At 41.8% G+C, this 22,894-nt stretch overlaps 1 protein-coding gene across 4 annotated transcripts in view; it reads right to left on the bottom strand.

Moving 5' to 3' along the window:
• CACNB4 (calcium voltage-gated channel auxiliary subunit beta 4) overlaps window positions 1-22,894 on the bottom strand; it is a 249,204-nt gene that overhangs the window by 34,873 nt on the left and 191,437 nt on the right. For all 4 annotated transcript variants that reach the window (XM_045066743.1, XM_045066744.1, XM_004743858.3 and 1 more), the window contains 7 exons: window positions 20,348-20,467; window positions 18,371-18,493; window positions 11,550-11,680; window positions 8,534-8,610; window positions 7,018-7,037; window positions 6,713-6,793; window positions 5,249-5,307 (listed from right to left, as the gene is read on the bottom strand). In XM_045066743.1, coding sequence (XP_044922678.1) covers window positions 5,249-5,307; window positions 6,713-6,793; window positions 7,018-7,037; window positions 8,534-8,610; window positions 11,550-11,680; window positions 18,371-18,493; window positions 20,348-20,467 — 611 coding nt within the window. The remainder of the gene's footprint in view (window positions 1-5,248; window positions 5,308-6,712; window positions 6,794-7,017; window positions 7,038-8,533; window positions 8,611-11,549; window positions 11,681-18,370; window positions 18,494-20,347; window positions 20,468-22,894) is intronic.

Below are 22,894 nucleotides of genomic sequence, written 5' to 3'. Positions count from 1 at the left end.
TAAGCAAATCTGAATCCCATTTATTCTTTATTTCTGTTTTGGAATTCATCATAATTGCTGTCATCTATCATGACCAATGAGTATTAGTTTTCTGCGAAAGATGCTACTTTTAGTTATAACCCATTCATTCAAAAACAATTAGTATTTCCATGTTCATTCAGAACAGCTATCAGGTCCTTCTGTACTCTATCTTTGCTACATCTAATATGCAATGCTGCTAGTGCATTAATTAAAAAAAAAACCTACTAGTATTCATAGAGAAGACCATGCCAAAGAACAGAACAGTACACTGTCAAGACAATTGGGATGGAGAGACTACACAGATCTGAGTATTCTCCCTGGATCTTCTCTTCTCTCTCTCTCTCTCTTTTTTTTTTTTTTTAAGATTTTATTTATTTGACACACAGAGAGAGAAATCACAAGTAGGCAGAGAGGCAGGCAGAAGAGAGGGGGAAGTAGGCTCCCCGCTGAGCAGAGAGCCCAATGCGGGACGTGATCCCAGGACCCTGGGATCATGACCTGAGCCGAAGGCAGAGGCTTAACCCACTGAGCCACCCAGGCACCCTGGATCTTGCTCTTCTTGCTGGGTGTGTGACCATAAACAAGTCATGTCATCTTTCGAGCATCAGTATCCTAATCAATACAATGGTGATGACGGCTTTGCCAAACTTTCTCATGGGACTCTCAGTGGGAGCAAACAAGGTAATATATAAAAGTGCTTTGCTAAATAATTATTCATAATGTCCTATGTTGATTGGCACATACATATGTTTATAAGATAGTTATTGGAGATTTAAAGACTAGAAGAGGACAGTTTCTTTATATCCTATCCTTAGAAATTAGCAGTTGACCATGAACTCTCCTATCCCCAGAATCCATGAAATTTATATACACTTTGAGGGTGAGAGAATCAGGTCAGACAGGTTATAATCACGACTTGCTAATTTAAATACTCATGTCTGGCATTCAAGTGTTCAATTACATGTCTCTAGTGTTTGACCCCTGATGAGTTTGCATTTAAAGAGAAAATGGTAGAAGGAGATGATAAGAGGGTGATAGTGATTTTGAAACAGAAGGCGCTGTGGTGTTTTTTTCCATTTGTTGACTGCAGTTACAAGTTGTTTTCATTCTGCCATGCCTTGGGTGCTGTGTGATACCATCAAGGGTGCCCACTGCTGTTTATAAATAAATACCACCTCTCTGAGTCTCTGAAGTTGTATCCTCAGCCTGTTTTCTTCAAATTCTTTCTTAAACCCTTTTTTTCCTTTGAGTAGCCTTTGGCTAACAACTTCTTTTAACTTTAGATCTTATCTATACAGGCTACCAGATGTTCATTTAAGATTTTTGGTCATGATCATGTCTGTTACAAAGCGTTGCACAACTGCCACAGAGATGACCTAGCAGTCAAAATGCATAAAGCAACAATTTCCTTGGAATTTGAAATGATTAGCCTAGAACCACAAATGGCAGTTGGTTTGATTGCCTGTTCTTCAGACTATGAATGGTATATTCAACCAGCTGAACAAACCTCTTTCCGAAGGATGATCCCCCGTGAATGCTGGTGGTGTAAAATGAAGAGTGAAAAGCTCCACGTCACATTGCGTCCTGGGTGTTCAGCAAGCTGACGTCACTAGGCCAGCTGGTTAGGCTCACCTAATTTATGACTGTGCCTAGGAACTGCCAATACGTGTGGATATCCACATGGACAAAGACCCCCTAGGCACTAGTTTGTCCTATGCTTTTCGTTTTTCTTACATCTATCACAGGTAAGTCCTACAGTAGCAGCTACAGCAATAAACCTGTAATAAGTAGCTCTCAACAGACTCAAATAATTTGAGATATTTAAAAAAAGGGTAAGCTTATGATTTTGTAACCATCAAGCTGTTGGACTTGGATCCAATTTGTTGACTTATTTTCAAACCAGGATCTGAAAAACAGTACTGAACAGAGCCTCTTAGCCAATGGATCCCTTTTTGGCTCTTTCTGAAAAATAAGACTTTCCCTTCACTCTTTGGTCTAACCATCATAGCCAATTAAACATGGAGTAGGTTTCCACCAGAACATACTGTTTATGCTGTATCACTGTGCTAAAGCCTTCTGTGTAATTGTTCTCTTGGCTGATTTCAGTTAAAGACTATTTGTTGTTTTCTCTCCCCTTATTAATTGGTAAAACATAATACGGCAGATTATCATAGCTCAGAATGTAAGGTTATTTCCCACACAGCAGATGTGTTATTTCCCACACAGCAACAAGCCTGTTGCTTCTTCCTTATCAAAGTCTCTACATACTCCCAGCTAATGAATTCATTACTGCTTTTTTCTGTTGCACTGGCCTCTTACTATTTGAAAGCAAGTCCACTCTGCTACTCCCAACTTTACCATCTATCTTTTCCAAACACTGCCATAAATTAGAGCTCTCCAGTGCCGAGTCTCTCTCTCTGGCTATTCCTTTTGCGGCTGTTTGAATCTTCCCCCTATCTCCAGATCCTTGGCTGTGCCATCAGAACATATGGAACACTTGGCATTGACATTTTAATTCTATTTCTACTAAAACCGCCTTCAACAGTGTGTGTAAATGCTTGATGCAGCAACTCTAGCTGACTCAGAACAAATCTCTCCTGTTACCATCAAATGTACTTCCTCTTTCTGGGCCTGAATACTGAAGAAAAACCTCAGATGCTTCTTTCTTGAAAACAATCAAGCCACTTACTTTCTCTCTGTTAAATTTTAACAGTTCCCTCCTTCTATTCCCATAGGTTCTACCTTTCAGACCATTAAAAATATTGTTGTTTATAGGGATGCTGTGCGGTGACAGAAACAACGTGATGCAAACAGGCTGTGTTATGGGAAGGAATTTGTTCAGCTGGAGGGCTATAATGGGGTCGCCTGACGAGGCACTGCTCAGAACTTCCTGAGGTAAAGACACCACAGGTTAAAACTACACAACTTTAAGCAAAGGTGGAGAAAGTATGTGTGTGTGTGTGTGTGTGTGTGTGTGTGTGTGTGGTGTGTGTGTGTGTGTGTGTGCCAATAACACAGAAGATGAAGCCATGCATGTTAGCTGCCTCCAATGCACAGACTGCTGCATGAAGGTAAGGGTTATGGCCCAATCATTAGCGAGCAAGACCAAAGCTACTCCTATCAAGTTAAAGAATCAGAGTTTAGCCATTCTTTGTAATGCTTTTTCAAGAAGTGAAACCCCAATTACCAAACATGCTCAAACCAAAGCAGTTTATCCATCTGTTTGTGGTTGCTGAAGGAAAGAGATTACATATGATCTCACTGATATGAGGAATTTGAGAAACAAGACGGAAGATCATAGGGGAAGAGAGGAAAAAATGAAACAAGATGAAACCAGAGAGGGAGACAAACCATAGGACACTCTTAATCTTAGGAAACAAACTGAGCGTTGCTGGAGGGGAAGGGGATGGAATGGAGAGGGTGGCTGGGTGATGGACATTGGGGAGGGTATGTGCTATGGGGAGTGCTGTGAAGTGTGTAAACCTGATGAATCACAGACTTGTACCCCTGGGGCAAATAATACATTCTATGTTAATTAAAAAAAAGAAAAGCGATTACAATAAAAGAACTCTTATATTTCCTTCCAACTCTAATATTTAGTGCTTTTTATTGTTTCATTTGAAACTCTTTCATCCTCTGCCTATTTTCTTTAAAAAAGGGGGGCGGGGAGGAAGAACAGGTTAAACCCATGGCTTTCTTAGTAAGTGCTTGAGTCCACTAGATGAACGTGGCAGAGACTGTTCAACAAAATCTATTTCCTCCTCCTCCTGGCCACATCGTTAGACTGCCTTTCCCAGCTTACTTTGCAACTCAGCATGGCCACATGACCAGGTTCTGACCAGTGAAAAGTGAGGATCCGTGTGTCAGCTCCAGGCGCACCTCTTCCCACCCGCTGACTGGAGAGACCACCCTCAGGCCAAGGACACCAAATGATGGGTGGGACAAACTTTCTGTCTATCCTCCCCTCCAGAGTATAACCCACTCTGCCTAGCTGAGGAACGCCTGCTTCAAGCTGGTAAATGAGCAACAGTTAAGCTCCCACTGTGTCTGAATCATTACACATTTTGGGGTCTATTTATGAAGCCTGGCATTCTACTAATGTACCCGGCCATTCACATAAGGGCAAGGAAGCATTTTCATTCCTTGAACTAAAATCTCAACCACTGGAACCAAAATTTCAGTTTCTTTGTATGTAGTCCCAGAAACTAATGAATATTTTAAACACAATTACCCAGAAGGCTTTTCTTTTGACAAATATATAAAGTTTGTGCTTAAAGCGTTATTAGGTTTACTTTTCTCCTTAAAATACCATATATATTTTTTAAATACCATATTTTTAAAAAACCTATTTGAAGCTATTTTTAAAAGTGTTTGGTAAGTTGGATGCATGTACCCATACTTCTCGGTACACACTATGTACATTTTCTTCATTTCTAGTAAGTCTTCAGAATTTGCAATGTGGTTATTTTACAAGGAGTGCATTCTGCATTGTAAAGGAGCTCAGTACTCAGTATTGAGTCAAGACGGGCTTTTTACCATTTCACTGCAAAACACAGAAACTGTTTCTGACATTTTTCACAAAACGTAAATGATAAAATTATTTGAGGGCTAAAGACTGAGCTGTGTTTATCATACGGTATATACAAAATAAACCAATAGAATACAAGGTGATTTATTGGTAAAATAAACCCAGAACTAAGCATCCAAACAAGTATAATTCTCTACAAATAGTCACTCTGGGAAGCTTATGGTGAAAACACTTCTTGCACTTTTCTCATGAGGAAATTCAGTACTTTATACCTTCATATGCACACACACGTCCCCCCCCCCACAAACACATGCAGGCACAGTTGCCAAGTATTACTACCAGCTTCACCAGTGAGCCACCACATTTATCAGAAATAGTCTATATTTTCATTAATATTTTTCATAAAATAAGTTTGGTATGAATTTACTAACAATCAAGGAAATAAAGACAAACACATACATTTAATATAAAACAAATGGGTTATTTTCCTTCTCAAGGTCCTTTCTCCCTTGGGGATTCAATTCTATACTTCATAACTTCATATCTTCAGAATTCTTTCATTGTATTCTTCCCTGAATACTGAGTTAAGTTTTAATTAGAGAACTTCTGCAATCACTGGAAACAGATCCACAAATCAATGTATATCATACATGTTCAGTGAAAGGAAAATAAAAATACAAAAACATCTGTATGTCTCACCTCCCATCAAACCTGTGCTTCAGGAAATCAAAGAGGGCTTTCTGCATCATGTCTGTTACCTTTGCAGAGGTGAGAAAAAAAGAATGAGGCAAACACACGCAGAGACAGAGACAGAGAGAGAGAAGTCAAAGGTGAGAGAGGTGAAGGGAAGGGCCCTTGAGCAAAGACCTTACACAGTCTGTTGTCTCCAAAGGATAGGTTACCGTGGGAGGTATTTTCATGCTTAACCACTTCCAGTCACCCAAATCTCCCCCATGGCTGTCCTCTAGGGTGTTGAGGAATGAACCAGCAGTGTTCACTAGACCCAAGGCTGACCCCTTCCCTTCTTCGGTGACAGAACTGCAGCCAAGAGACCACAATGGGCTGGCTTTGCTGCCTGTCCTTGTCTCCTCTGAGTGGCACTTGCTTCCAGAGTGGAGCAGAGCAACTCTGGCCAGCCCTGGACTCTGCCACCCCACTGCTGGTAGAAATTTTCCATTTCTACAGATCACTCTCCTACTCTTCCTCTGACGTTCTCCACTGAGAGGGAAAAAGGAAGGGGAGAAGAGGGAGGGAGACAGGCAGGGGAAAGGAGAAGGGAACTGGATTCTTAGATCTGCCTTAAAAAGATTCATTAATTCATTCCATCAGTGAGTATTAAGAAATTACTATGGGCCAGATATTGTCCCAGCTCAGTGGGAATGGTACCCTGGAGGTTGCCCACCTTCAGATTTTAATGTTCCACCGTACCTATTCTTATCTATGCTAGCAGAGTCAGAATGGCAGCATCTGAAATATGAAGGCATCTAAGTCCTTACTCTTTTCTTCTTACGTTGTAATGTTTAATCTCTAAACAAGTTCATTAATACTTTCAGTGGAGGTTTTTTCCTTCTGTGTCCTTAAAATAAATAAGCAGAGAAATATTTTGTGGGATAGACCATCATCTTGAACACCCAGCAAGGTGAGATTTGTTGGTGCTTTGGGGGTTTAGGTTTGCTAGCACATGTTCTCTTGTGATTTTTATACTCCATTATTTCTTTGTTTTTTATTTTTTTAAAGTAAGCTCTATGCCCAACATGGGGCTTGAACTCATGACCCTGAGATCAAGAGTTGCATGCCCTACCATTGAGCCATCCAGGTGCCCCCATAATTGGTTATTTCTAACAGTAATGGGAATGGTTGAGACAGATAATTTCCTTCAGTTTGAATTTAATGCAGGGCAAACAGCTGACCAGAACTGTCCATTATAGACATTTTAAGGGATATATTTCTAAACAAAAAGGTACATATAACGTGAGAAGTGTGCCAGAGAAGGAAGCAAGAGCAAAGGTCACAAAAGCCCCACACTGCGCCACCCGTCTTCACACAAGGGGTGCTGCCTCCTTCAGTACCATTATGTGAGCAGACCCTGGAGCACCAAGTGCCCAACAGCTGTCTCCTACTGTCTTGGTCAACAACTGAAGCATAACAGACTGGTATTTGTACCTCATAACCCTTCAGTGACGGCCCCACCAACACCACCGGACGCATGGATGGCACAACATCGTAAGGAGGAATGTGCTCCGTCTGAAAAAGATGATTTGACAGGTATGACAAGGTAAGGCTCAGCACACCTCCTCAACAGCCACAGCATTCATAATTCTCAGGTCAAACAAGAAATGGTTACCACAGGTCCCCACCAAGGAGGCTCATCCCTTATTCAATAGCCATTTGGGTCACTGAAATGGAGCATTTCAAGCAGGTATGGATAGAAACCTTAGCAGTAGATTTAAAAAGGAAACACAACTTACCACTTTTTGCTTCTGTTTTGCTAAAAGACAACAATGAGAGCCATATCAAAATACGTAATCTCTGTAAATGATAGTACATGATTTTAAAAGATGGAAGAATGTACCGATTTGTCCCTATAATTCTCATCATCTTGCAATTACCCACTCTGCAGAGCACTACTCTATTATTTAATTCTGGACAAGACAATTTTGAAGAAAAATGAGAAAAAATGAGACAATTTCCTTCTTGTACAAATGAACTCATCCTGATTTCATGTTGGGTGTGGAGGGTGGACTTCATAACAACACCGGAATTTCTGGGCCAGCCATGGGCTGTAGGATGTTCCCTGCTGGACACAGCACACTGTAGCTGAGGACAACGTGGACAAATAAAATTTCATAAAAAGGAACTAAGAATAACAATTTGGGTAAAAATGATCCTCATTTCAATCACTAGCTATTTTTGGATTTGTCATTTTGATGAACCATGAGAAAATTTTGCAGTCATTTATATGTTTGTAAATTTTCTGCCCACTTTCTAGGATATTGACACATTTTTCCTACTATGTTGTTGTTAATTTCAAATAAATTTATAACCAGTTATTCCTGTTCTTTCTTGTTTGTAATAGTGCAAAGCTGCAATGGCCTAAATGTCCAACAAATGGGGATGAGGCAAAATATTTTGATATCTGATTCAACTAGTTTTGTGGTCATCCAAGAAGGTCCAGTCCATTTGGGGACAACCAGAGACCTAGTTTGGTTCAGAGAATGGGAGATCAGGAAGGATCCACACCCCAGAGCCAATCACGTGCACTGCAGTTATGGTAGGCCAGGATGGACCTTGAACTTCTCCTTCTGAGTTGGTGATACCAGATGCCCTAATGCAGCATCAATTCTGGGCCAGCATCAATTTAACTACAGGAGTCAGGGAATGTGGTAGAAAAAAATTCTACCTGCTTGAATACCTCCCTAATTACTAAATATGTAACAACTCCTGACTGGGCCACCACTGTCCCTTCATTTCCATGAATTCCAGGGCTCGGTTATCTGCTATCCAAATAGAAATGAGGTTGTCCAGGCCCATTATCTGCTTCAAACCTCCCAATCTCTAAAACCCAGGCTGCACCATCCTAAAGTTCCCTGTGAAGACTAGAACAGAGCATTTTCTTGAGAGTCTACAACTTTTTTTTTCCTTTTTAATTGGCCTTCACCATCTTAATGGCTGTTGGGTTCTTGGGTGGAATGATGAACTTCCTTCAGAGTAAATTGCACAATGGACAGTTACTGGCTCTGGGGGGTAAATAAGATTTTTCAAAATTAGATTATAATGATCTGAATTTTTAGTATCATAAGTACCCTTTAAATAGAATCAAATTACTATAGAAAGCAAACGAGCAATGAAATATTAAGTAGAAGACTCTTTTATATTTAAATCAAGACTCAAAATCATTTCCAAGTTGGTAAAAATACTTTCTCTATGTTCAAATACTAAGAAAGAAAAGCGTTCCATTAAAAAGAGTTAAACCAAAACCCTCACCTGTTGATGTGGGTGTTGCTCGAAATGTCCCTGATACCATTTCTCCAAGACTTGAAGAAGAGTTTCCACTGGATTTCCTAGGATATAGAAAAGGAACTTAGGACTCATTCCCCAGATTCCTTACAAATAGAACTTGAGAGTACAAAGCTTTCTTTGGCCTAAATCCTACTAAATAATTCAAAGCACATCAAATCCTGCTTTGGAGAAGAACTTCGAGAATCTGTCCAAATGTTTTCTTTGACCTATTTCTCAGAGAAGGTGGGGAACTAACTGAGACCCGGAAACACTTTGCAAAAATATCTCTCTTAGTTTTTCAGTGCAGAAATTGGGCAGAAAAATCAAGGGTAGAACCACTCCTGTGAACCAATGCTTAACTAATACCGGTCACCAGTTGGCTGCACCAGTTGGATATCAAACATAGCTCAAAATAAGCTTAAGAGCCAGAAGAAGCATTTCTTTTTAAAAAAGTGATTATATGGGAGTCAGAATTAAGAAAAGATGGCAATAATATAATAATATTATTTGTGACCTAGAATGGAAGAGTATTCCATTGGTCTCCTCATGTGGCTTTGGAAGCTTCCCAGGAACCCAAAGATGCCCTTGGGAGCCTACCTTCCTACTTCCCCAGTGTTCTTCCCTCTGTGCTTGAGAGTATGATCCCTAGGTCAGAACAATCTCATTTCCTATCCTGGTTTTGTCATTTACTAGTTGTGAGACCTTGGCATATAAAATTTCATGTCTTTGAGCCTTATTTTCCTATCTATAGAAGTTACACCTAATAGGGTTAGTATAAGGAAAAAAGAAGAACATGTCTGTGAGCTCTTGGTTTTACTCTTTTAGTTCAAGAGTACATAATAACATTATTGTTTTTAAATATTATATTCATTTATTTTAGACAGAGAGAGCAAGAGCAGGGGTAGGGGCAGAGGGAGAGAGAGAATCTCAAGCAGGCTCCCAATGCTGGCCTTGATCTCACGACCCCAAGATCATCACCTGAGCCAAAATCAAGAGTCAGACACTTAACTGACTGAGCCACCCAGGCTCCCCAGTATATAATAACATTATAAAATAATATAACAATAACAATAACAATAATAATAAAATAGCAACTTTGGAAATGGTAATAATGGTACATTTATATTATACTTTATTTATTTAATATATTATTATTTTAATAATATTATTAATATTATATATTATTATTTTATATATTATATATTTATTATTTATTTATACTATATATTTGTTTATTATTATACTATATTTATTATATTATATAAATGGTACATTTATATAATAAATAATACATTTATTATTTCATTCAACAAATATTTTTTGAGTATCTATTGTTTTAAAATCCAGGAATACAACAGTGGGGGAAAAGACAAAATCCCTTCCTTACAGAGACAGATTTTAGTAAGAGATATCACTATCAAATAGATGAACAGGTAAATACATAGTATTTCTAAAAATAATAAGTGCAAAGGAGAAAACTAAATCAGGAGAAAGATAGGAAGGGAAATGGGTACAATTTTAAAGATGGTTGCTGGAAAGGTGATATTTAACAAAGATCAGAAGCAGATGAAGGAGCTGGTGGAAATATGAAGAAAAAGGTCCCAGTAAGAAGAAAATAGGAAGTGCAAAGGTCCTGGGGTAGGAACGTGTGTTCCTGATTTGTTTAAGGAGCAGCAATAGAGATTAACAGTCAAGAGGAGGAAATAAGAGGAATTAATAATTAAAAATATTGTAGGCATGTTATATACTAAAAAAGATTGGTAATTAAAAGTTAGGCTAGGGCAGGGCACCTGGGTGGCTCAGTGGGTTAAGCCGCTGCCTTCGGCTCAGGTCATGATCTCAGGGTCCTGGGATCGAGTCCCACATCGGGCTCTCTGCTCAGCAGGGAGCCTGCTTCCTTCTCTCACTCTCTATCTGCCTGCCTCTCTGCCTACTTGTGATCTCTGTCTGTCAAATAAATAAAATCTTTAAAAAAAAAAAAAAAGTTAGGCTAGGGCACCTGAATGGATCAGTCAGTTAAGTGTCTCTTGATCTCAGCTCAGGTCTTGATCTCAGGGTTATGAGTTTAAGCCCCGCATTGGGCTCCATGCTGACTGTGGAGCCCACTTAAAAAAAATTAAAAAATAATTAAACTAAAAAAGAAGTGGGGCTAACTGTACTTTGGGGTCATCTTATCACTGTTTAAGAAGTTCCCTTTAAGGCAAAGGCAAAAGGGTCCCTAAAGACCAGAGGAATTTCTGAAGCAGAAAAAGATCCAATAGAAAAAGGAAGTTGAGATTCAAGAGAAACAACTGCTTCTATGTTAGACCTTTCAAAAAACGGTAACATGTCAAATTCATGCTTCAATGTAGGTTCACAATATACGCAGGCTCGTATATTCTGGTATACGAGAATCAGGTATGATTCTGATTTCTCTTTTCTCAGATTTTGCCTGTATCCCTGGGACCTACGAACACCAGCACTCTGAGATTTTTGTGGCTGTTTCATTTGTTCATTAGAGGTTGATTCATCCAAAGTTAGATGGTGTCTCCATCCCTTTACCAAGAGATGACATATGCTCTGAGTGGAGAAAAGGGTTTCTAGTCCTGGGACAGTAGCATGGGTACCATTGTATTCCTTGCCCACTTAGTGGGGGGGTGGTCCTCTGTAAGAGTTAACCAGGAAGGGCCCTGATGCCAGGTCAGGCCAGGATCCCCCCTGCACTGACAAAGGCCCCATATGAGTCTCGTGGAGGAGAGCTTCATTTCCAAGCAAGACTTTCTGAGGCCACAGAAAAGTCTTCACTGTGGAATTCATGTTGATGCCCATGATGTGAGGCTCGAGCGCTTCACAGTGAACTCTCTGAAACACCTGTGTGTCAATTTCAGAAACACCTCCTACCCAGGAAAGTACCTTTCCTCAGAAAGCATACATTTTTAAGCTAATAAGCAAACTTGAAAATATCCTCTTATTCTCTTACTCACCTCCCCCAAATATGTGCAAAGAAACGAAGGAGCCTTACCCTCCGTGAAAACGTCCCCTTTTTTGTTCTTGCTGAATCCGTATGTTCTCCAGTCTAAGAGGACTAGGGATGAAGCCAATCTCACAGCCCTCTTTCACCAGCCTTCCTATCCACCAATCATTGTTATATTTCTGGAATGCAGATATAAAACTGCTATCAGTAGTAATTCACTTATCTTCACATCCCATTAATTAATTTCTGAGGACCAGAAGAGCCACTGTTTATATTATACTATATTGCATATAAACACAATTTATATTATATCATACTATGTTATATATGTCTAAGTGTCCATAGACTAAAGCCAAAGTCTGCAAACTTTTCACCTAAAGGCCCAGATAGTAAATATTTTAGGTTTTGCAGGCCTCATGGTCTCTGTTGCAGCTTCTTAAGTCTACTACTGTCACATGCACAAGGCCATAGATAATTCGTAAGCAAGTGAGCATGCTGTGTTTCAGCTTACATTTTCTTTATAAAAAAGACTTCAGGCTGGAATCAGCCTGAACACAACAGTTTGCCAATCCTTGAACTAAAGTTGGGTCCTAACCTTTGGATTCCTTTAGTCCTTATGAAGAAGCCCTAACCAATTCTTAAGAAACAGATTTTGGAGTGATAACTATGCACCTAATATAATTGGAACTCTGGAGACCAAGACAGACAAATCTGAGATGAAATACATTCAACTGCCAGTTATTGTCAAAAGCTTTCAGGTAAAAATTCTGTGATATTGTCTGTAATCTACTCTCATTGGAGAACTGTAATCTTCTAAACACAGGTTTACAAACTCAGATCCATCTCATTACCTGATAAAAAAGAAGTCTACTCTTACAAAGGCTAAGCATATTGTATATATGTGGAGTTTTTGAAATAATCTCCAAATGGCCTGAAGTCCACTAGGAACACCAGGATTTCCATTTACATGGAAAGTTCCATGACACATAAAATCAGAAAATTAACCCACGCAAAGGCTTCCACCAGTATGAGGTAAGGCTCTGTGAACACAATCCTATTTAGTGGGTAAGCAAAGTTGTATTTGTAATTATGGATTTGCCAAAGCCTAGATCAGAAGGCATATTTAATCCAAGCCAGCTGCCTCAAGGGAAGGTTTCAGGTAGGTGATTTTTAGAAAGCAGGTATCAATCCTATTGTTCACATCCTCCAGAGATGGTATCAAAAACTTTGTCTTCATCAGTGTTGTGTTGGGCAAGGCTCCCTCTCTGTTTGATCCAAAAAGTATCTGGTTTATTTTTCAAAATGAAAAACTATATGTAGTACACTTTGCTTAGCTCAGAGTAAAGTGAAATTTATGACGCTGACACATTGTGAAGGAGAAATGGATGGTTTCATTAACTCACTGCAGCATGAAACTCTGCATGGCCGTGAGTAATTTGCAACATCAGCCTCATACTCAAAAGCAAAATGGTATGGCTTAGGGCCCTGGCCTTTATATGCACACAGCTCCTGCAGGACGCATGCATGGTACATAGTGTGAGATGGCATTTCAGGAATGTGGGTTGAGGGGGACACCTGGGCGGCTCAGTGGGTTTAGCCTCTGCCTTCAGCTCAGGTCCTGATCCCAGGGTCCTGGGATGGAGTGCCCCTTGCTCAGCGGGGAGCCTGCTTCTCCCTTTCCCTCAGGCTGCCACTCCCCTTGCTTCCCCTGCTTATGCTCTCTCTCTCTCTCTCTCTCTCCCTGACAAATAAATAAATAAATTCTTAAAAAAGAAAAGAAAAGTAAAGAAAGAAATGTGAGTTGACCTAATATAAAATCTTGCACAACCAAAGTCTTGGTTTTTCCTATCTTTCCATTCTGTATTTCAGGATAACAAGCTTGAAATAATAGACCTGTTTATTCTGGAATCAACAAAAGGCAAGGAGGCCCTTATAGAATCTTTGGTGCACAGGTCTGGAATGTAAATCTTCACGTGGTGGGGACAAAGCAGGCTATGAGTCAGAGTGTCCTAGGGTTTAAGTTACTTCCTGAACCGTAAGTTAGCCTGCGGGAACACTCATTTATTAAACGGTCCCCAAGCGACCTCAAAGGGCTTCTAGAAATGGTTCATGGCAACTTGCCAATCTGTTTTAGCTTCCTTGTAGGAAGCAGCTCGAGTTCAGTGAGTATCTGGCTCCACATAAATGAAAAAGTTCTCTGAGCCACCGGAAGTTGCCACATAGATTCAAGAGCTCCACACACGTGTCATTTGGTGAATGTGATAAGCAGAGCTGCCGTTTTTCCTCTGTGTTTAAGTTTCTCATTACTGAAAAAGTGCTTAAAGCCGTGCATTAGAGATAGTCATCTGGATGATAGATGAGAGAGGTGACAAGACTACAGAAGCGCGTTCCTCGAGCAACACTCCAGAAGCATGAGAGAGGGGTTCTGGGATGGTCACCTCAGTGTTGCTCCATTTCTTCTTATTCCATTTCCCTAACACGATTCGCCCTTTGTCTTTCTAAGATGTGTTCTTAGCAGATATTTCAAGATCTGAAAACAAGTGACTCTAACCTATGCCGGATTACTAGCTCAATTCCGTACATCAAACTGCTGGTGTTGAAGAGAAAGTCACTGAGCAAGGAACGTAAAACCAAAAAGCAACGAAGAGGACAAGATGGGAATATTGACGGCATAGAGGAAAGCATTAACATACAGCAAGGCTGGAATGTGGGTGTGAGGGGGTGTGCGTAAAATATGTGAGAGCTTCTCTTACCTTTTAAAGTTCTGCTTCTCCTTGGAAACAATGGGTGTGACCGACTAATGAATAGGGTTTGGTCATTTTTGATGGAAACGGTGAGATAATCCACTTAACCGTTCAGATGGTGGGACACATGTTTCAGGCTCCATGTCCTTGCCCACCAGGCAAATGTGGATATCCTCAACACATGCACTTTTAGAACGTGGAAATCATCAAGTCGATGCTACCCCAGCTTCCTGTTAGCAAGGCTCTGAAGAACTGTGGGCGTCTGCACCCATCCTCTCTCTGCATGTTACAATGAGTAAGTGGTCCCCATCCTATAAAAAATCTCACCTCCCCCCTAACTTGGGGGTCTGGATCCCACCCTTTTTGCCTACTCAAAAACTAGACTCCTTTGCCTATCTTTCCTTTCCCACCAACCGTTCCCTCTCTCCGTCTGTTAGTATCAGCATGTGCAGATGCTCCATGAGCTCCTGTTTTAAAAGAAAACCTTTGACTTCATATCCTCCTCAGTCTACTACCTGGTCAGTGTCAACCTCCTTAAAGCAGACTCTATGCTTGCTAAACATTCCTAAGTCCCTTTCTCTCCTCACCCCCCTTCACTTGGCTTCCAGACAACTGTCCCAATGACTTCTGTGCCATTCACCACCGTGTTGCCAACCCAATGTCCATTTCTCACTGCTCATCTTAGGGGACATGTCACAGCATTTGCCACAGCTGACTGCTTCCTCCTTTGGGACACACTCCTCTCTTGATGCCACGCATCGCTCTGTCCTGGTTTTCCTCCTATATCTCAGGTTTCTCCTGTTCCCTCTCCTTATTTGTTGAGTCACTTCATGTAGCTCACCTCTGCAGGATAGAACTCCTTCAGGTTTGATATCAGGTTGCCTTCTCTTCTCCCTCTCCTCCCTCTTTAGGTGACATCGATCATTATCACAGCTTTAAATGCCACACATAAACTGATGACCTAAATTGACATCTTTGGCCCAACCCTTTCCTCAAAGTTCCAGATTCTTATATCTAACTTCTACCTGATATGTCCTTTGAGATGTCCCCTTCCATTTGTCCTTTTCCCACCTTAGTCTTCTCCATCTGCACTGCTCAGTTCACAAACCTTGATCTCCCTGGTCATGTGTGATTTCTCCCTCACTCTTAGTTTCTTGACCTGGTCCACCACCACTGCTCTTCACTAAAGTGTGCAATAGGTCTCAAATTTGTCTACTTCTTTCCATCTTGCTGCTGCCATGCTGGCTCAATTCTACCAGAATGGTTCTAATGGTCTCCCTGATTCCATACTTATCCCACCCCAATCCATGGTCTCTACAACAATCAGAATAGCCTTTAAAAAAACAATAAGTTCATCCCACTCCTTTGCTTTTAAAGTCTTCAATGGCTTCTTATTACACTCAGAATAAAATCTAAAGTCTCATCATCACTTTAAGGTCCTCTTTGACCTATGTCCTCCTTACTTCTATGACTGTGTCCTGCTACTAGGTCGCCGGCTCACTGCATTATAGCCATATGGCCTTCTTCTAGTTAACTGATTATGCCAAGCTTTTCTCCTATCGCAGGACCTTTGCACATGGTGTTTCCTCTCCCTTGAAGACCTCCTCTTGCTCTTTTTAAGGTTGGCTCCTCTTCATCTTTCAGGTGTCTACTTAAAGGTCACATTGTTCAAAAGGCCTTGTTTGATCACCACGTATTTAAAAGTATATATAACACCTTCATCCCTATGTTTTAAATTTTTTAGCATCTGCTTCATTTTTCCCCCAAAGCATTCACAATTTGGAATTATTTATTTGTTCGTGATCTGTCTCCCCACAAGAATTTCAGTCCATGAGGGGAAAGAATCTGTCTGCTTTGTTTATAGCTATCAGACAACATCTGCCACAGCCTGGCACAAACTTGAACACAAGTGTTCAAGAACGGTATCTTGAAGGAGTACTTGAACAAAGGAACACAGTAGATAGAACTTCACCCAGCTCACATGGGCACAATGCAAAGACAGACATCTGCAGACATCCAGATGTTTGACCTACTTGCTATCAAGTGTATACGTCTTGGTGTCACTAATACCAATGCAGCTTGCAAGGGCTTCAAAGACAATGATTTGCAAAACTGCTGTATATTTACCACATGCATCTCATTTTAGACTGGGGATAAATGCAGGTATTTCAGAGATGTGCAGTGATTGCTTTTACTGACCACACTGCTTCGGGTTTCACTTTACTGTCCCATTCTCTTTTTTTGAGGGGCATGGGGGCAGGCCTATCTGCCAGTGTGTGCCTCCAGCCCCATCGGGAACTTCTGTGCAGAACAAAGCAGGCAAGCCTGTACTCCTGACTCGGCCCCATTCTTGTGCCCATCCTCCAGATACCATCCTTCCCCTCAGCCCTCACTCAATCAGCGATCCTTCCAATAGAGTTCACTAGGTTCAACGTGTCAGCACGGATAACATGCTGAAATCTCTCCTATCTTAAAAAATAAAAAAGCAAATAAAAATTTAAAAACACTTCCTCCATTCTATACTACCTTCTCCCAGCTAGAATGCATTCTCGTTTTCAACTCAAAGCTTTTAGGAAGAGCAAATTGCAATTCCTCTCCTCTAGCCTCCAGATTATGTGGGTAAAGGCCTAATAAGTGTCTTTACGGGGCTTTCACAGCACCCCAGACACAGTGCACCTGAAAGCCCATTCACAACCACATCTACCTTGCAACAAAGCTTCTCCCCTCTCTGCCTTCTTCATCTACCCATCCTCTCACCCCCAGAGTGCTTCCCTGACTTCTTTATTTTGAAAACTGACACAACCCTCCACCCTTTCTGGTAAGCTATAAAACTGGCCTTTCTCCATCCTTCCTTTCTCTCTCTTTCACTTTCCCCAATATCACCCCCAGCATATGAAATCTCCCAGTCTTGTCTGTCTGCCTCTTCACTCTCCCTCCAAGCTGCTCCCTCTCTCCAGCCTCTCTGTTGCAATCTCAGGCCAGCCTCTGCAACACTCCCCTGACCATCAGAGTCAGTATGCTAAGACACAATCGTCGTGGCACCTGCCCATCATTTAAAATTCCTCTCCAGCCCGCTACCTGGTGATAAAGTCCAGGCTTCTTGTCAGGGTCAAAAAGGTCCTTTCTTATCAGGCCCGTGCCTCCGTGACCTGGCTCATCCCCTGAACTACTCCCTACTTCCCGCCCCCCAGCCAGCCCTCCAGCCACGCTGTACTGGTCCTGCCTGTCCCTTCCAGCACATCCAACCCCACACCCACCCAGCCTGAACTCCCTCAGGTTTCACCATTTCTGTAGAGCTCCTGCCCCACCCCCCATCTTCCTTTGGCCAGCCAGGCGGCCCTTCCTGCTTTTTCTTCATGATACCTATTCAATTTTACTACTACAGAACTTGTCATCCTGGGCAGAAACTAGGCACCTGCAAGTGTTTTCCACCAGACTCAGAGCTCCCTGGCAGTGGGGAATGTGTGCCTTCATCTCTGATCTCTCGATGCCAAGCACAATGTCTGAGATGAAGTAGAATTTCAATTTAGGTTGACTAAATGAAAATTTCTGTGTCATCATTCCACCTTAGAAGTTGCAAGGCCTCAAGTCCTCTCTGTACCTCTTGATCCCTTAAGCTTTCTGTTTCCCAAAGTCCTCTGCCCTCTTCCTAGCTTTAACACTTTAATTATTAATTATACTCTCAAGCGTTGGCTCCAAGGTCAAGGTCCACAGGATTAGAGCAGAGATGTTTATAATTACAATATCCCTTGTAAATGGTCCCTCATGGGTAGATGCCATGGGTAGATGCCATGCAGCCAAATTCACGTTTCCCTAAGTGGGATCCATAGACCTGTGGTTCTGCAGTCATGCAAGGTGATTAAAAGGTGACCAGGGGACACCAGAGATCTATCCCAAATCCACCCTATGATGACGGTGATCCAATGTTTTCAATGAGTGATCATGCAAGCAATTATCTCAGTCCTCTAAATTCAGTGAGAATGCATGGATTTGGAAAGCCTGGCAAAGTAAATAAGCTAACACACTGACAGCTCCTCAGGGCTCCTCTCAGTTCAGTCTGGCTCAGAGCTGATGCCGGCTCTCGGCTAGTGGCAGGTTAAGGGACGCAGAGAGTCCTACATTTACCTCTTTAATGTGGAGGAAGTCCTTGGCGTCGAAGGAGATGGCCGTGCTCGGAACGGGCACATCCTCGTCCAAGGCCCCACAGTAGCTCACGTTCGTCTTCACAGCAAATGCTACAGGCTTGGACTGGGGGCAGACACACGGCATAAGGACAGAGGAAGGAGACAGAGTGGGATATTTCATATTGGAAAATACAATTAGATAATTGATAGTACCAGGCAGGAAGGGAAACCACTTTCCAAAGAGGTGTCTCAAATGGGTTTCACGGTTCCTGGCTGCGTAGAGAAATCTGCAGCGATACTCTAAAATGATTCAACCCAATCACCGCAAACATTTCCCCCTCCTGGGCTGCTTTCGAACATCCCAAACCAAGAAACCTGCTCTAAAGTGCTGGGGAGGGATGGAAAGACAGGCGAGGGCTGTCTGCTTTGTCCTCTACTCCTAAAACTTATGTTTGTTATTTTAAATGATAACAGACACCCCTCGGGATATAGGAAATGTGTGCTAGGTCTTAAATTAAAAGGTGTTGGCAGGAGCAAAATAAATATTTTTTTGAGATAGCCTCAGATCTGAAATCCTGTGGAATCCTACTCAAAATGAATACTTGTCCTGCCAGGAAAAAGAAAGGTCAGTTAGGGGCAGACCAGAAGGAGGAGCACCATCTTCTCCCTGGGTAACAAAAGCTCGTTCCGAAACTCTTTTTAGGCAAATTCCTCCCCAGCCAGCAATGCCCTCTTGGGTGGGTGCGTCCTTGCAGAGGCTAAGCAAACCAGCAGCCTAAGCTAACAGTACTGCGGCTGCCGTCTGAGTGACCACAAAGGCCACAAAACACTCTGAAAGAAAACTAAAAAAAAAAAAAAAAAAATTAGCTAAAGTGAGAACACAGGGTTCCTGCAATCCTGGATTGTTTTGTTAGTGGCTCATTTATTCGTGCTGAGAACATGACTGGGGAGCAAGAGTTGAGGCAAGACCCTGGTTAGAGTCCTGGCCATGTCCCTTCACAAGCACGGCCCCACAGCCCCTCCAGCCCACAGAGCACAGATAGCACGTGTCACAGCGAATGAAGATGCCTCGTTACTGGCATCATTTCCCTCTTACTGCTCGTACAATGAGTTTATTGTAAAAACAGAAAAAGGAAGGAATTCTTATCACTTGAGCTTCAGTTTTTCTTCTAAAAGTTAGAAAGACTGGATCATTATGCCTTAGGAGTCTGTCCTGGAGGGCAAGGAACAGAGGCTGGCCACAACCCGTCTTATATTTTACATGGAACTTCATTTGGCAAAAGGAGTCTATGCTAAAACAAACAAAAACAGTTTGAAAGGCATAGAACAGGAGACTTCTAGGGACTCTTCCAGTTCTAAGATTTAAAAATATAGTTTTTGCTCTTTACTGCCTCCTGTGGGTATAGAAATTCCTGGGGGGGGGGGTGGCTCGCCCCTGGTGGAATATCTAAAGTTCTATTTTTGGCAACACCTTTGATGGCTCATGTTTGCTGAAATACTAATAGTTGTTCAAAGCTTCAAACTTCATGCTGAATTTGAGGTAGGAGACCGAAACCAAAAGGGGAGCTGTACAGAGACCCCACAGAACAACAGTCGAACATGTGCAGCCAGAAATGAAGGCTAATGGCCCAGAGAATGAGCGGTCAGGAACAGGTAGAGCAACCAGTGCCCGACGGGGCTCTCTGCCAGCACTGGGAAGGGCAAGCTTAAAATCAGCCACCACCATGAAGTCGGAAGATGCCCAATAATTAGCCACCAAACCTAACGCAAAGGGTGAGGGGTCAGGGTCTCAGGAAATGCCCCCCCCCCCCGGAACATTACTAACTTCTCTTAGGGGGTGAATGGGTCAGGGAACCTTACAATCTGGTGCCTTATCAGGATGATCATAAAATGATTGTTTCAGAGAAATCTGCGGACGAGCAGCTGATGCCTGCTGAGCAACAGGCACTTTGGAATCAAAGAGGGGCCAGAAAATCACCTTTGCTCTCTCCAGCTGGATCGCGGCTTGTTGTTCTCTCTCCTGCCGAATCGCTTCCCGATCCTCTTCCAAAGAGACATCGGAGTCAGACGGCCTGCTCGTGTAGGAATCCGCGGAACCCTGGAAAGGAAAACCCAGAGTGGTTTCAATGTGGCGATGGGGAGCTCCTGCGAGCGTCCCATCCATACCCGCGACCTGGAGTGAGTTCTCATTTGCATAGGGTTTGGTGCACGCACCCTATGCCTTTGCTGCAGACATATACGTTCAGACGGCAGAATATGGTTAATCATCTTAGTAATTCAGAAGGTAGCAATGCTGTGAAGGAAAATATTTGGACTAGATTAAGTACTAGGAAGTGAACCGTCATGAAAATTATGTGATATTCAGTTCCAGTGCTTCTTGTTTTATGCTATCTTTATATTAAGCCCCTATTCATTTGTGAACCGGAAGTTTCATTCCATTCTCCCCTTTATATATACGTCTAAAGGAAAAAGAGATTCAGCCTATGATAAGAGCTAAACTCTACCCATATTTTGGGCTACAGAAGACAGATTTATCTAAGATTTCAACACAGCAAAGTAGAATCCTGCATGAGTAAATGAGTTTTTAGTTCTAGTATCTAGTATCTTTCACTATTAAAACTCCAGTCCTTGGCATGCCTGGCACTCAGTCATCTAAGTGTCCAACTTGAGATTTTGGCTAATGTCATGATCTCAGGGTTGTGAGATCGAGCCCCATATCGGGTTCCACATGGGGCTGGACTTAAGATTCTCTGTCTCCATCTTCTCTGCCCCTTGTCCCCTCTTTCTCTCTCTCTCAAAGCAAAACAAAATAAAACTTTAAGTCATTGTCCCACAATAGCCACACCTGGTCACTATGGCCACCAAGCCATGAACCTTAAAGATGAAAACAAGGATGTTCTCAATGGAAGCACACACCTAGAAGACCTATTTGAACAACACTGAAATCCAGCCTGACAGATGTGGCCAAGGTACTGGGGGTGCCCAGCATCACTCAGTATTCATGGCGTAAGAAGAGATGAAAACTGTAATACCTAGTTAAAAAGTTTTTAAAAAGGGGCATCTGGGTGGCTCAGAGGGTTGAGCCTCTGCCTTCGGCTTGGGTCATGATCTTGGGGTCCTGGGATTGAGCCCCGCATTGGGCTCTCTGCTTGGCGGGGAGTTTGCTTCCCCCCACCTCTCTGCCTGCCTCTCTGCCTTGTGATCTCTCTCTCTCTCTCTGTCAGATAAATAAATAAAATCTTAAAAAAAAAAAAAAGTTAAAAAAAGTCCTTTAAGTCCGCCCTCTGGTTGCTAAAGGAACATTGCCCTTATGATATCCTTAAGCTGGCATTACAAGTTGGTATTTGCATAGATGATGACATTTACACAGCAGTGTTACTGATAGAACTGGTGTATTTGGTATGTTTCATACCTCACACACAAATTTTGAAAAAGCATAGACCTATCCATATAGCTAAGAACCTACTATCCACTGCAGAAAAGAACTCTAAGAATGGTTGACTGCTGAAATGGATCCTCTGAAAATTTTCCTAAACTTAGAAATGTTAGGGTTAGCACAGATTTTCCTGGTGGCCTAGGGCAGTAACTTCTGGTGAGAGGTTTTATCAGAACACCCAATAGAACCCTGGTTCTTAATTCTTCCTCTTCAACTTACTTTAGAAAACTATGCAAGTTACGTCGGACACTCCAGACTCAGTCTCTTCAAATGCACAATGGGGACACTGCTTACTTCAAAGAATTAAATGGAATATGACATAATGAACAGCTAATTGACTTAGTCCTCACTATCGTACCAGTAGAGCTAGCTGCTATGCACACCTCGTCTCTCTGAATCCTGGGAACAGTGCAGAAGCTTCCATTCAAACTTGGGCAGTCTAACCCTAGAACTAGCAGCTTGAAACCCTACACCGAGCTGTACTTGATATTAAAATATTTACTCCGGGATGTGGCACATGGTAAGCCCATAGTAAGTGGCCATTCGCATCCCTGTTTCCTAGACCTGACAGCTTTACATTGATTAAAAAAAAAAAAAAAAAAAAAGACTCTAATCACTTGTTCAACTCAAATATATACACAACAGCCCATCTCGAAAAACACCCATTTTTCTCATTGTATTTGTTGCCCAGAAATCACTGTTTTTTTCCCCAGCTTTACTGAGATATAATTGACCTATATAACACAGTGTATGTTTGAGGCGTACAATTTGTTGATTTTATGCACTTATACACTGCAAAATAATTACACTGTAAGTGTAATAACTGCAATGTGTCCAAATCCATGCACTTAAGTGGCACTTCTGGAAGTGCCCTTTATAGAGGAAATGGGTTTGTTAAAGAAACGATAACCAAATTCCTATGTGCAACAGTACTGGGGAAAAATCTGGACCTACAAAATGGATGAGTGCAGGGTGACTGACTATCTACAGATCCCTCGTTGCTGAAAAAAAAAGCGACTTCGAAGTCCTAAAAGCGACTTCGAAGTCCTTTCAATGAGTTCTTTTAGAACACAGTTTTTGAGAATAGTT

Source organism: Mustela putorius, unplaced genomic scaffold (assembly GCF_011764305.1).
Source record: "Mustela putorius furo isolate JIRA1106 unplaced genomic scaffold, ASM1176430v1.1 tig00003869_pilon_pilon_pilon, whole genome shotgun sequence".
Classification (NCBI taxonomy): domain Eukaryota; kingdom Metazoa; phylum Chordata; class Mammalia; order Carnivora; family Mustelidae; genus Mustela; species Mustela putorius.
Note: the sequence above shows the minus strand (reverse complement) of the source record. Positions and strands in the feature narration are given on the sequence as shown.